General features: G+C 32.0%; 1 protein-coding gene across 2 annotated transcripts; it reads right to left on the reverse strand.

Moving 5' to 3' along the window:
• Positions 1-7,205: 7,205 nt before the first annotated feature.
• On the reverse strand, positions 7,206-8,430 carry LOC129297360 (GATA transcription factor 15-like). Of its 2 annotated transcripts, none has more exons than XM_054935694.1 (3): positions 8,025-8,430; positions 7,806-7,952; positions 7,206-7,710 (listed from the first exon to the last, which is right to left on the reverse strand). In XM_054935694.1, exons 1-3 carry the CDS (start codon positions 8,037-8,039, stop codon positions 7,447-7,449), a joined length of 426 nt encoding a protein of 141 aa, XP_054791669.1. In that variant the 5' UTR covers positions 8,040-8,430; the 3' UTR covers positions 7,206-7,446. The 2 variants fall into 2 exon arrangements, with proteins under 2 accessions (XP_054791669.1, XP_054791668.1); XM_054935693.1 differs by having other exon boundaries at positions 8,060-8,425.
• Between the last annotated feature and the right edge of the window lie 6,939 nt (positions 8,431-15,369).

The raw sequence follows: 15,369 nt of genomic DNA on the forward strand, positions 1-15,369 counted from the left end.
AATCGAGCACCAAGCTAGCCTAATGGACTTGAAAATATCTTTACAAGTATTTTTTAAAAAATATATAAAAAATTTCTTTTAAAAAATATTATTAAACATATAAAAAATTTTCTTAAAAAAATATTATTATTATTATTTAAAATATATTCTTTATAAAACTAATATTAAAATCAAAAGTAATTTTTTTAAAGTTCAAATAAACAACAACGGTAAATTATTTTTACATAATAATAAGTTAAAAATAAATTTTAAATTTTGAAAGAGGTTTGCAAAATTGTAATAATATAATTTGTGATAACTTCCAACAAAAAATAATGCCATAAGATAAATATTGCTCACAAAAAATTAAAAAAAAAAACTTGCATGTGTTTGGGAAAAATAAGGTTCAGCCCTTGCCGATACCTAGCTTGATGTGCTCGAATGCTTCAAGCAGGGCTAGGCTAGTTGGGCATAATGCACAGCCCTACCTCCATCATCTCTCTCTCTTTCTCTCTCTCACCTTTCAACACTACGACTCTATTGTGTTTTCCTCTTATGTAACAGGTGTGTTTGCTTGAGTAGTTCTATCACTTGCTTTCTCTTTTTATTATTAATTTTTGAGTATTTTGTTTGACCATTAATTTTAAGTATTATTTTTATTTTTTGTTGGAAAAATATTTTAATTATTTAATAGGCATTATTATTTTTTAAAATTTATTCATATGGGTAATATTGAAAGAAAAAAGTTTTAATTAATTTTGTTCCTTTCATTTTATAATAATTTTCAAATAATGATTATGTAAAATCATTTCTTTTTATTATAAAACTTTTAAATAATGGAAAGTTTTGTTCTTTTTTGCTCTGTTCCACTCTATTCCCTTTCATTTCATTAATGATCGCTCCTTTTTATTTAATCCCAAACTTCTAAATGCGCTCTCAATGCACTCTGTTTAACATCGATAGATATATATATATATATATATATATATATTATTGTGCCCAGTTGAAACACAAATAAACCAAAGCCCATTCAAGATCCAATCCAACCCCCTTATAACATTTGCTTCAAGCCTGCATTCGAATTCGGAGCTCGATTCAGCCCCTCTCCCCTTAATTGACCTTGTGTTTAATGACTCTTTGGGACCCCACTCCCTTTGTACTGCTTATGTTTAAATTTATCTAATTGGCCTCGGCCATTGTTTCTACAAAAAAAATAAAATAAAATAATAATAATAAAATTCGGAGCTTGATTCCCGCCTCATTGTCTTTCTTATAGGGGCTTTTTAGTCTTTTAATTCTTTTAGTCTTATTGGACTCTCTTGCACCATATGATCCTACACACAAAGGCCCACATGTGTGGGTCTCACACCATCACTAATGGAAATGGACTCAAATTCCGGCCCCAAGGATTTCGGCTCCACAAACTACTTACTTTTACCACCAACTAAAAAAATTTTAAGTTCTTAAATTTGTTTAAAAAAAATTATTTTAATAGAGGTAAAATTAAAAATTCATTTTACATTCAAACAAAATTAATGACTTAGACTATATTTTTTAATTTTAATGAGATAATTAGAGATATCTTATAATATATTTATAAAAAAGGGAGGAATTATTTTTTTAAAAAATAATTCTGTCTCTCTCTCAACCTCGTTTGTTATCTCATATATTGCAAATTAGAGCCAAAATTGGGATGTTTAGACTAAGATACCCTTATAATTAATTCTTACTTTTTGTATAATTTAAGAAAAATTAATCATTTAATTATTAACATTTAACTCAATACAATTCAATCCCTAAAATTTGAGCTGATTATAACTTAGTTATTATATTTTTTAAAACTCATTTAATCCTTTATAACTTATCTTATGTGACAGAGATAAACATTCTCTTATCAAATTTTACACTTATATTTATAAACATTCTTTTTAAAAACTCGTTTAATCTCTCTTTATGTGTACCAATATATCTCACACACGCTAATTTCGATTGACATGAATGCTGAAGATTTTGTTGTTGCCCAGACTAATGCACAATTTCTTTCCTCGTGGTAAATAAGATTCCCTCGTGACTACTCATCCGATACAGCACATCAAGATGACCTGTTCACATGCTTTTGGTGTTTTTTGCAGCCACTCATTTGTCTTCACGTTGAGCAGATGCTTGAGATGTCTTTTAAACAGGATTATGTTTGAAAATTTACTGTATTTACTGTATTTTATTTACATACATAGTTTAGCGAGTCTAGCACGTAACTAATGAAGGAGGAGGCCGTGGTGACGATTTTCTCGATAAGGATGGCATACCAGCAAACTCCAACTCACTGTCGCCTAGGATGAGTCATAAAGGATTAAACGAGTTTTTAAAAATACATGAATTGAATTATAATTAAATTAAATTTTACAGATTGAGTTGTATTGAGTTAAAATTTTAAGAATTAAATGATTAATTTTTTTATTTAATTTAATAATAGTAATCTATTTATGAGGGACAATCTGAAAAAAATTAATTAGTCCATCTTAAAATTTTACTTACAAAAAAAAACTAATATAACTTATTTATAGGATAGTTTATCTTAAATTTAAAACTAAGGGAATAATTCCCCTATTTGGTGATGTTGAAAAAAAAAAAACTAATATAACTTATTTATAAGATAGTTTATCTTAAATTTAAAACTAAGGGAATAATTTCCCTATTTGGTGACGTTGAAAATGACAATGTCACTTTCATGTGATCTCATTTCTAGGAAATCAAAATTACCCAAATTTTCACTTTGATTTCCGTTTGGCTTGTCGTTTAGTATAATCTTTACACTTGTCAAAGTCCCAAAGTTTGTAATAAATTTTTGGAATTAGTAGCACAAATAAATGCTGCCTTGTCTCTAAATATACCCTCAGATTTTATGTGTAAGTGACTTTCAATCTATATTTTCTAAATCGAATCAATATTAAATTAGATAGGTCAGTGGTTCATAATTTTCATAATATAATTAAGTTGAACTAATGATCGAATCGTTGATGTAATAATTAAATAAAAATAATATTACATATATAAATAAAATAAATATAAAAAATAATTTATAGTATGTTAATAAAATGACATAATATGATTGTAAATTAATAATATTATAAATTATAATTTTATAATTTTTTAAATGTAGGTGAATTGTGGTTAAATTAGATATGATTAACCTCAAAAGTATTTGTATTTGCATATATAATTCTCAACATTTTTACAAAAAACTGATCTTAAATCATATATTATACATATAAATTGTTCAAAAATAAAGTTAGTTTTTAGTATGATCTAATTTTTAAACTTTTTTAGTTTTTTTTAAAATTTTTAACTTTTTTTAATATTATTTTTAAAACCATTTAGTTTTTTAAAAATTGCTTTGGTTCACAATTCAACTCCGATTTCTGTTTCAATAGTGACTTAACTTTGATTCAATTCAGCTCAATTATGAAAATTATTTTTTGTTTCAAACCAAGCCGTTAATAGCTCTAGTCAACATTTTGACAGTCAAGTTCAGTCCTGTTTTTAAATCATTGCTTTCAACATTTTTACTAGAATTAAGAAAAACATTAAAGCTCAATAACTTTATTTAAAAATTCAATAAGTTTTTAATTTTACCCTCATTAAATAGATATACTTTAAAACTAAAATATTCTAACATTTAATAATCTTTTTACATTTAATGGCAAAGGATAAAGACATGCATTTACAATAATTATTGAGGTGTCCAATTCATAGGTCCTGGGGAGTAATACCCAAATGTCAAGATTGGGAAAATCATGAGAGAGGTTAAAGCTCACTCTATCTTAAATTATAAGATATTTTTAAATAAAATTATACATACTAATAAAATTTATTTAATATATTTTACAATCTTACTTTTTTAAAATATAAATGTAAGCTTTTAATAAAAATGCCGTTCATTTAACACTTAGTTAGTAAAATATTATTAAAGAGAGAGAATATATAATAAGGATGATATTAAAAAAATATCATTAATAAAACTTTATTGTTGTGAAAGTGTCCTTTATTTTGAGATAATTGAATCTCCCTCAAAAGTGTCTTATAATTTGGGATGAATGGAGTATCTAAATATTTTTTTCATTTCCAAATCTATCCCTAAGTTTATGTATTTTGTTTTTTTAATATAATCATTTATTAAGGGTTGGAGAAAAATCATTAAATAAGGGCACATGTGAAATTTTTTTTTAAAGCACCGCATGAGGTATTATAAAAAAGGAAAATCGCTTTAGAAAAATCAGATACCGGAGCATATTTAGGGATGGAGGGTATAGGATTAAAACTCCCTACAATAATATAATTCTTTTTCTGTCCTAAATTATAAAGTATTTTTAAAACAATTTTTTTATTTTAAAATATAAAACATTTTAAATAGATTAATCATGTTTTAATTGTTTCTCGATCTTATGAGAGATTAACCTCTTCTATTGAAGTTGAGCCTTGTTGGTATATTAAGCATTTTTATACTCAAAGAACTTAAATTTTTCACATACTTTCTTCAGTTCTTATTATAAGGCACATCCAATACTATCTTACGAAAACTAATCAGTGTTGGTTAAGTTATTATCTTTCTTTAAAAATATATAGAATAAATGTTCAATTTTATCTCCATTTAAATGAATGTGCTTCAAATTTACATTACATTCTCTTTCATAGTTTATAAATTTAAATAGAGGTATAATATTAAAAAAAACGTAATCAATAACCCATCCAATGCTTTATATTAAGAATTTAAAAATTCCTTTTAGAATATTGCCTTTAATAAGAAGCAAAAACGATACAAGTTAAAATGATAGTGTGCAAGCGCCCTCAAACCTTATTTGTGGAGAAGCAGCCATACTAATGAAGGTCAAATATATATATATATATATATATATATATTTTGGCCAAAGGAAAGAACTATTCCATAAATCAGAAACCAGCAACAATACAAAAGGCAAAAACCAAAGAAGCAAAACAGCAGCAAAGAGAGGTAAAAAAACCAAAACAAAACGCAGCAAACGCAAGTTAAAAAAAAAGAAAGAAAGAAGCAGAGGAAACAAAAAAAAAAACACACACAGCAACAGCAATAGAGAAAGAGCTAGCCAACTCCATTTCGATCATGGTCAGCTACACCTTGGGCAGAATCTAGAATAGAACTCTCGACATCCTCAGCTAGTAAGAGAGACAAAGGAGATGTTGGTGTTTCCACCCATATCGGACCCACTTCCTTAATAGCAACAGCAGCCAAGAAATCAGCCGCACTATTACTCTTGCGTGATCAAAGGAGAAAGAGAACCCAGCTATTGCTGCCATGAGTGCTATAATGTCATCCACAATGCTAATGCACTGCCAATCTCCAAAATCTGTTCGGCCTTTAGTAATGCAATTAACAAGCGTGAGGCAATCACTTTCAAATATTACCTTATTGTAGCTCAAGTCCCTAACTAATAAAAGTGCCCTTTTTAATGCTAATGCCTCAATCATAAAAGCAAAGATGGACTTGACTTCATCAGAAAAAGCCCAAACAAAGGAACTAGAGTCATTTCGACATATCAAACCAATAGGGGCAGTATTCTCAATTGGATTGTAGGCACCGTCATAGTTAATCTTCAAAAAACCATCGAGAGGAGTATACCAATGAAGCACATGTGAACTGTTTGTGGCTACTGGTTTGTTTTGCTGTGAACAAGTAGTCGTCTCCCAGAATTCTAAAACAGCACGTGTAGCATCAACAATAACATTACATGGGTTTGGGTCATTAAAGTTATAGACTTTATCATTACGGGATTTCCACATCAACCACAACATCCAGCAAGTTTTAGTAAAATAAAAAGTTTATTGATAACTTGTGAAAACTTACAAATTCATATGGCACGAAGACTTGGCCAATATAATAAATAAAATAAAAAGCTTACATAGCACAATGAAAATATGAAATATCCAATGTGTGAGGCTGTGGGCTTTTCATCGGACAATGGCATACTCCCTCGTCCCTATATATAATACTTTTTCTAGAAGCTTATTGTATCCCTATAAATAAGAGGTAACAATGATATTTTTTAAGTAATTAAATAATTTTACCTTTGCATTAATTGTATGTTTTTTCTACCACCAACATGATATTAATTATGATATTATTAGGGTAAAATTAAAAAATTATTGTGTTTTTATGTGAGTTTAACTAAATAACAAATCTTTATTGACATGCAATATTTAATTAAACATACCTTATATGTAGGGATAGAAGGAGTATGTGTTCAATACTTCAAGATGTCTCTTGTCTTTGTCGATCATTGTGGTGGTTTGAGACGCAAAAATATGTCAAGGAAAAATTGTGTTACCAATACTCAATACAATATGCAGTAAAATATAGTAGCAAAACTAAAATGATAGAAATTTGTGATTTATATATGAGTAAGGATTTCATTTTCATTTGATCTCCATTCCGGGAAATCAAAGCTAACAGGCAAATTTTCTCTTACATTCCCATTCGCTGTTTTTACAACCATGTAATCTCACTTGTTCAAAAATGGAAATCACGTTGTAATATTAAGTATTTGGAATCATTAATGCATAGGATTCCAGCTCCAAAAACAACCAAATTCCTCTATGTTTTTTTTTTTTTTTTTTGGGGGGGGGGGGAGATGGAACGGGTAATGAGACAGACTTGTGTAGGAGTCAGTTTGACCTAAATTACCAGTCAAACTTCCTCAAGTATCTCGGTCACCGACACAGTAGTAGTATCTACATATAAATATAATAGGCTATTTTTATCTATTTATGTGGTATTTATTTTTGTCACACTATTAAATAGTGCAAGCCGCTGGAAGAAAAGGTATGAGAATGTTTGAAAATTAATTACCATAATACCCTTGACCTGTGTCAATAATTGACTTTTGCTCTGCCAGATGTGTCTTCATTATTGTTCAAATATCACAAGTCAAACTAGCGGGAAATGGGAAAGTTGTATATTTCATTCAATATTTTGATCTATTGGACGTTCCCACCTCTTTCAAATTTGGTGCTTTTCCCACCTTTCTTTCGGAGTTCATATTTGTACTCTCGGTCTCACATGTTTGTGTACCAAATTTAAAATGTAGTCGAAATTTTCTGCAACGCATGAAATGGAAGAGATGACAAGAGCACTCAAGACCAACAAGCCCGGCAATGGCATTCCTCATCTTGGGAATTTCAGAGCCCACATGAAATTGGGAAAAAATAGAGGATTATATTACCAAAATTGGGATTCAATCATTTTCTTACAATTCTTGATAAGATTCATGATGCCACTACATCAGTCAGCGAACTAATCTAATACAAAACTAATCACAGAAAATTTCACCCCACAAATTTGAACATACAATTTCTGAAATGTAGTGTGGGGGCATTACCAAAATCAAACATCTCTCTCTCTACTTTTATTCTAAAAGTAGGACTCTGGTTTGTGGATTAAGCATAAACAGAGCCGTATGAGAGAGCCATCAACAGCACGGCCGCTTGTTCTTCCTCTCCCAGCTTCTTTCTCTGCCTCTCCACAGACGATCTCTGCATCAAAACCTCCCTCCCCAGAGCCATCAATCTCTGCTTCAAACTATCCCCAATTTTCGCATTGTTGCTTCTTTTGCCCTTCTTGTCTTCTATACTTCCCTTGTTCATACCCAGAATAGCTCTCTTCTTCTTCCTGCTTCTGATCCCACAAGCGTTGCACAGAGACTGCGGTCAACAAAATTGAACAACAAACGGTGATCAGAAACATGTCCAAGCTTTAACGATTAAAAATGGGGTTCTAGTTCGATCGGGTGAATTACCTTGGGCCCGGCCGGACCGCCTCTCCAGAGAGGGGTTTTTGAAGTGCCACAGTCGGCGCAGGTTTTCTTCTGCTCGTTGCTCATTGGGCTTCCTTCCGATGAATCAGAGTTAGGGCTTCTGTTATTGGCGTCCTCGGCCTGCGATCCCTGCATTACAGAACAGAATCAGCTCGATTAGAATCTCTACATCCGAATCAAAGCAAGGTGGTGGTAAGAAACTTCGGAAGAGACCATCACGGCTCGTGATCACTCACTTTTCCTGTCGGATCGACCATCTCTAGGAGTTATTTCGAAGATCTGAACAGAACCCGGATCAAGGAAATGTGCAAGGCGAAAATGGGAACTTCCTACTGAGAGAAACCCTTGATTATCGAGATGAGCACAGACAATGACACAATGAAGCTGAGAGAGAAGAAGCAAGCGATCTATTGAAGAAGAAGAAGGAATGGGTTAGAAAGGAAGATCGGAATTGGGGTGATCGGTGAAGGATTAGGAAGGGACGTGCAGTGAGAGTGAGGGGAAGAGTACGTCTACGAAAGAGATTAATTATGAGAGAGAGGGAGAGAGGAATAGCCGGCGGAGGAGGCACGCGCGCAACAGCCGTAAGCCGAGTAAATTCTAAAAGAACAAAGGCTTAAATAAAAGAGAAGAGAAACCCTAATAATGGGCAAGAGGAAATGACTAAAATGCCCTTGCCTCCAAGCCCATCAGGATCCCTCGCGCCAAAATCCCTCGCACCAAGGCTGATTCAGGAAAACGATGATTTCCCTATGAAGGTGAAGTTCATCTTTTAAAAAACAAAATCAGTCAAGAGTGTTAAGGCCACAAGGCTTTTGTTACAGGACACTACGCAAAGACATGATTAGGTTAATCACAACCATGTTTTTTTTTTTTTTTTTGGGGATGAAAGGGTCAAATGATTAATTAAAGCCAACGAAAGTTACAACTCATGAGTCATTAAAAGTACATAAAGAAAAGAGACAAACAAAAAACAAAAAAATACTACGCTAACCAATTTGTTCCATCGACACCGAACTAAAATAAGGGAGCATGTGATCGAACGTTCGAGTGTTTTGTAGAATAACACTCTCTTCCTAGCTTGAAGATGGTCCTGCATGATGGAGATCATCATTCTTGCAGAGTCTGACCAGCGTTGCACCGATTGGAATTAGTTGATGGATGAATTTTCACATAAAGAACAGGTGTTTTATAAGTAATTTGATTTTACACATGAGACCCCAAATACTATGCGAGGGAAGGAGTTGATCCACAGCAGTAGTTTCCTGAAATCTTCCTTGGCTGTATATTCTTCATCTGGAGATCCTTTCCAGACAAGCTTGTCATCCTTATTTGTGAAGCATATTTGCGGCATGCATCCTCCCATAGTCCCATAAATGCTGTTGAGGAGACTATAATTCCAACAACCCTTTAAATTGGTAGATGAAAGCGGAATATTCAAATCTGAGACATGTGTTGAAGAATGGGCCAGCTATGTTGGATGTGGTGCGAGATTTTGAGTTCAAGTAGATGATTCAAAAGGATATATAGAAGTACTTTTCCCAACCTCTCATTCACAATAATATATTGCTTTACGCATCGATCCCATCCATGATGAATTGTAAGGTTTCTTTACAATGTTAGGAGAATTGAGGTCAACGTATCTTATTTTTAGATAGCTTTTGGATTGATAGATTTATATTTGGATTTTATATTTAAAATATTGTATTTTAAATCTCACATTTAAAATTCATGCATTTGAAATCCTTTATTTGAGTAATTTAAAAATTTCAAATGAAAAAGAGAAATGAGTTGAGATTCAAAATGAAAATTAAAAATTAAAAATGACAAGTTTATTTCTATTTTTAATTTACTAGAAATGAGAAAAGATCTAATAGTCATAAAAATATAAATAGTGAAAAATAAAAAGAGCAAGATATTAGAAGTGATTAAAAAAAATTGGCCTAAAATATGATTTCATTAATAGAAAGCAAGATAAAATACTTGATACAAAAACAAAACAAACTTAACCAAATCAAACGGCCACAAGGACCAACAAAACAAAAACAGCACCTAAACTATAAGGCAACATCAGCCAAACAACCAAAGTCAGTTCCTTGTAGATTGAAGGGCAAGACTAGACTTTTGTCTACTATGACCAAAGGAGAAGGCAAAATGAAAGGTGGTTGTGTAACATCTTGAGTTAATTTCTTAATTAATTAAACCTAATTAGGGTAATTAAGTAAGTTGAAGTGGTGTGTGGTCAGAGAGGTCTAATAATCATATTTAGTAGTATTTCAGTCCTAGTTGTGGGTCCTGTATTGAGGCGGGCCACCTGAGCATCGAAAGGAGAAGAAAAGAAAGAGTTGAAGTTGTTGTGCCACATGCGCAGCGCGTAGATCGTCCGCCGTGGCACACAGCTATTTTTGAGCAAAGGAAGACCTCTCTGTGCCATGTGCTGTGGTGCATTGTGCGTCCGTCACAGCGGTAGCCATTTTTTGCAGTTATCAAACACGAAATGAGATAGGAATAGAGATAAGAGAAAAGAAAGAAAGAAGGGATGCACCAATGCTCTGCTAGGGTTTACTTGGGCACGACTTTGAGAGTATTTTGAAGGCTACAAATACCCAAAGTAAGTATCATACTCATCAATCTCCCCATTTCTTCCACATTTATGAGTTTATGATTAGAGTTTGATAGTGTAAGTGGGATTTCGGTCCATATAGGTTATGGGTCCAAATTTGTTGACTTAAATAGAGTTAATGGGGGTAGATTAGAGTATCTAAACCTAAATATAATGAGTTTTGGTGTCTTGAATTATTGGACACCATTAATGTCTAAACATTCCATTTATTATAAGTAATTGGAAGTTTGTAATACCATTAATAGGAATTTAATGGTTCATTAATGCTATTGAGGGCTAAAGGTAACTATTAAACCCAATGGTTAGGTTTCACCTCTTATAGAATGAATGTTGGACAATTTAGAAGTAGAGATTGAGGGTTCAAATGTTTGAGTTTGTTATGTTGATGGAATTCAACTTGGTCAATTGTAGTTTTGGCTCTTGAAAACCTATTGGAGTAGAAATTGAAACTTTGAAGCTAGTTGATTAAGGGGTAAACCTTTGATCTCTCAAAGATTTGAGGTAATCGAGAGAAAAATTCTACTTTGGATAATTGTATGTTAATTGATTGCTGAATGCAAATTGTGAATATTGCATGTATGGAATTGATTGGTATAGTAAAACTATATATATTAATTTCCATGAGTGCATGAAAAAACTATTTTTTGACTTGAAAATGTAAAATGTAAAGTCAAGAGGATTTCACTATAAGCACACTCATACTTTTGAGAAATGATTGTAATGATGTTTAGAGGTATTGGTGTATTAATGATGAAATGAATTTTGAGAAATGATGAGAATACACACTTGAGTAGTACAAGGTCGTGAGCCTAACGTAGTTGTTGTAAAAGTGAGTATATGAAAGCAAAAAAGTAAAAACAAGTAAGTAATGATTATAGCATGATCAGTGGCAGGAGTTTGCCTAGGAATTAGGAGTAGAGAAAAATTCATATGATATTTAGGCTGCCCTCCGATACACGGGGGCTCTAGCCTTGTCTCACTGTTTATCGAAGGACTGTCCTATAATTTGTCAAGGGACTAGAACCTAACTATCTCTACCAACTCAATGAGGAGAATAGCCTAGGGTATAAGACACCTCAGGGATTCGAGAATGGGGGAAGCCGTGGTTCGAGAGTGAGTCCTGTGATCTTTGGCCGGGTCACACATAACGATTGGTGAGTTTAGATAGTCCAGCCACACGGATAGAGCCTTAATTAGTGTTATAGCCCACGGTTTTAATCTGAAAAAATAAGGAGGATATAAGGCTAGTTGATTATTGCCTAAGTAAATATATGATGTGTCACACGTGTTAAGTGGTGGTAGGTCACAACAGTATAAGTCATATCACATATCTGAGAATATGGGGACAATATACCTAGTTATGTAAGTAAAGAAACTATAGAGTGATAAATGATAAATTATGATATATGTGGACTTATTTTACATATTTGATCTCCTTGTGCATGTTTTTGTTTTATAATTAACATATAACTGTATAGGGTAAGTTTAACTTTCGTTACTGAATGGCTAGACTCACCCCTCTTATTTAATACTTTTCAGGCTCTAGCTCTGGTGTTGAGAGGGAGAAGACTAAAGAAGTGGAGAATTAGCATATTCCTACTGTATGCCTCTAGTTTAGATTTAATTGTGTAATAAAATATAAATTACCAATTTTAGGATGCATATCACCTCACTTGTATTATTTTGGTTGTTGGAAATGTTATAATTGTATTTTGGACCCTTAGCCTTTATATATATGATATATATATATATATATATATATGTTTATAGGGCTAAAATACAAGTGCAAGTGTAAAAATGAAGATTTGAACATAGTTTGAATGACTTGAGCGAAATGCAATGCTAATTTACCTCCCCCTTTGGTTTTCGTAAAATGGGGTTAAGGAGTGAATTTTTATTATATTGATGTTTCGGTGATTGTGACGTGTTGTACTAGTACTCCTAGGTCTATTGGATATGGCCTAGGTGTTAGAAAAAGCTTTTGACACTTGTTGAGAGTTTTGGACACTCATTTTGTGTAAAAGTGTGGAAAAGTAGTCAAATTGTATTTGGATATCCAACTTTTTAGTGTGACTTGTTTTGAAAATAAAACCCATGCCATTAGCTAGTTCATGTAAAAAGCTTTTCGTAAATACCTAAATTAAATCATTTGGACGTCGGACGGAGAATCGGGGTGAGTCGAAAGTTTCCTCAATTTGGCTGTCAAATAACAGCAAAACTAGTGAAAATTTCATGCACCACATCGCGGCGCGTGGCACAGAGAGTAACACGCCATAGTGCAGCGTGCACTAGCCACGACGCATGGCTTTGAATCATAGCACATGTTTTGTTTTTCAACCGTTTTCGACTTCTTTCATTCCTCTAAGGTATCCCATGCTTTCGAAACTTATTTTTACTCTAATATGAAAGATTTTGATCGATTTTAACTTGTTTCTACTTAGAAAAACTTGGGATCCCTTACTTTTGGATTAAACCATGGTAATTACTTTTTGACCAAATCCTCTGATTACCATGAGTTTCATTTATTCATTGTGTTTAGTGGAGTGAGAATGTTACAGGTTGTCTTAAGGACATGTTCAAATGAGCCCAACTTTTATGGTGCTAATGTTGCATAACAAGAAACAGCTTTAAAGATCCTCCTTAAGAGTGGATAAAGAACTCTGAAAGTCAAAAATAACTTCTAAAATAACAATGATCATGGTAAAGTTAAGTCAATCAATAACCCAGACTAAAGTAATCCATAAGGAGTGATAGAAACAATAGCAATAAGGAAACAAAGTGGAAAACAAGAATAAACACAAAGTAAAATCCTAAAACTAAATTAGGGGGGACTAAACAAACCAAAAACTCAACTAGGAAACCCCCTAGCCCTAGTTGCAACAAAACAACATCCTCATAGTGCTTGGATAGCTATAATCCAACCACCAAAATTCTTAGAAAATAGAGTAGACAGACCTTTCATAGTGTTCCCTAATCCCCTTCTCAGCTTAACCCCTTGTGGCAACATATCAAGCATCCAATCAAACAAAGTTGCAAACCCAGATGGCACAAGAATGCTTGAGATCTTTAGCTCCCTCAATATCACGTCATCAGCATTGCTAAACCACATCCCACTTTCCATTCGTTTAAGAATCCTAGTAGTAACACGCGACATCCCTTTATCACCTTCAATCACTTGAATCAAAGGCATCTTACCATCTCCTCCCTTTGCTTGAAATAGATCCAACCTCCAATCACCGCCCATCATTAGTGTCGTACCCTTTTCGTTCTCATTCAGTTGAGATCCCTTTTGATCACCAGCGTCTCGTTCACTAAGCTTCTGGCTTGACTTGCATAGTAGCATCAAAGAGAGGAACTGCTTAAAACCTTTGCCGCCATCAAACCCTAAATGAAAAGAAACCACCTAAAGTGGTGGTAGAAACCTCTCCAGTGCAAAGAGAAAAACAATTACCCCAAGAGTGAGAGAAAAGCCCCAATAAGGAAGATGATTCTAACAAATTGACAATTGATTTATAGTTAAGATATATGGACACATTGTCCTTTGACATCCTTGTTATTTTTCTTATTACTCCCTTTGTTCAAAAATGTAAAGTATTTTTAATCAAATTTCACTCCCAATAAAGTAGTTATTTATTTTTAAACTAACTCTATATTTTCATATTTATTCCTATTTAATAGGGTGTTTCACTTTATAATAACTATAAAGTGATTAATTCAATAGGGATACTTGAAAAAAAAGATAATGATTACACTTTAAAAAATTAAAAATATTTTATATTTTTGAACAAAGGGAGTAAATTTTTATGTATTCAAATGAAAAACTTAGTTCAAATTTAAATCTAATTTTTTATTAATCCAAACATACTGAAAATATTCGGGCAATTAATCACTCCATATTCTCTTGGCAAGAAGGGACTTGGTGACATATGTTTCCAAAAAAATATGATATTTTTACGCATGCATTTTATAATTAGATATCCATTTTTTTAATTTTATTATTTATAAGAGGATAATAATTAAAGGAAAATAAAATAAAAGAAAAGTAGGGAAATTGTTTGATTGGTGTGGTTGGGAAGGCAATATTAAATGTGAAATGATGTGGGAACAACCTATGTTGCCTGCACCCTCCCATTTTTTGCACTCCTTTCTACAGTTTCATTTCGTCAACTAGTTGATCACTTCTGGCTTTCAACATCTTTCGCTCACTCGTTCTATGCTCCCTCCATTCCAAAGTCATGTAACAACTTCGTGCATGTTTGGATTGAGGGTTTAATCAATTTTTCAGATAAAAAAATCGATTAAAAAATAATTTATCCAAACACCAATTAACCAAAAAATCGATTTCTTGAAAAAAAAATTAATTTTTTGCCAAAGCCACAAGATTTCGCTTCTACATATTGAAAAATTACATAAAAGGTTCAAGAAAAAAAAATCATAAAAAAGGCATAAAATTTAATAAAAATAAAACAAAACTCTCTTCTCTTCTTTTTTTATTAGTAAAATTTAAATTTTAAATCCTTAAAAAAATTATTAGCATAAGTTCTTGCCAACTATCACTCTCTGCTTAACACTTACTATAAAATTAATTTAAATAAAATATTAATTGATAGATGAAAATTAATTTAATTTAATTTAAAATTGAGGATCATTATAAATATTGTTGCAAAGATTCAGAGAGAGAAATTTTGTATCATTTGTTACATTGCTACATTTTTTATAGTGCCAAAATTTTTAAGTAATGCTTAATATCTTTGTCAAATATGACTTATGTTCGTGATGTCATTAGAGATTAACTTGTATATTATCATCTTCATTAGTTATTGTAAAATTGATGTTTGACATTTAAGAATTAAATTTTTTTCTTTTATTAAATTTATTTGAACTAAGATATATTAAGTTCTTTATCTATGTAAATTAAAATTG

This window comes from Prosopis cineraria, unplaced genomic scaffold, assembly GCF_029017545.1.
Source record: "Prosopis cineraria cultivar Desert tree isolate PC_DT_omini unplaced genomic scaffold, ASM2901754v1 PC502, whole genome shotgun sequence".
Lineage (NCBI taxonomy): Eukaryota > Viridiplantae > Streptophyta > Magnoliopsida > Fabales > Fabaceae > Prosopis > Prosopis cineraria.

Bases quoted from the DNA above. Each gene is read 5' to 3' on its own strand.
- LOC129297360 (XM_054935693.1), bottom strand. From the start codon at position 8,080: ATGGTCGATCCGACAGGAAAA. The intron at 7,953-8,059 runs GTGAGTGATCAC...TCTGTAATGCAG, and splicing joins TGGTCGATCCGACAGGAAAA to GGATCGCAGGCCGAGGACGC. The intron at 7,711-7,805 runs GTAATTCACCCG...TGTTGACCGCAG, and splicing joins GCGGTCCGGCCGGGCCCAAG to TCTCTGTGCAACGCTTGTGG.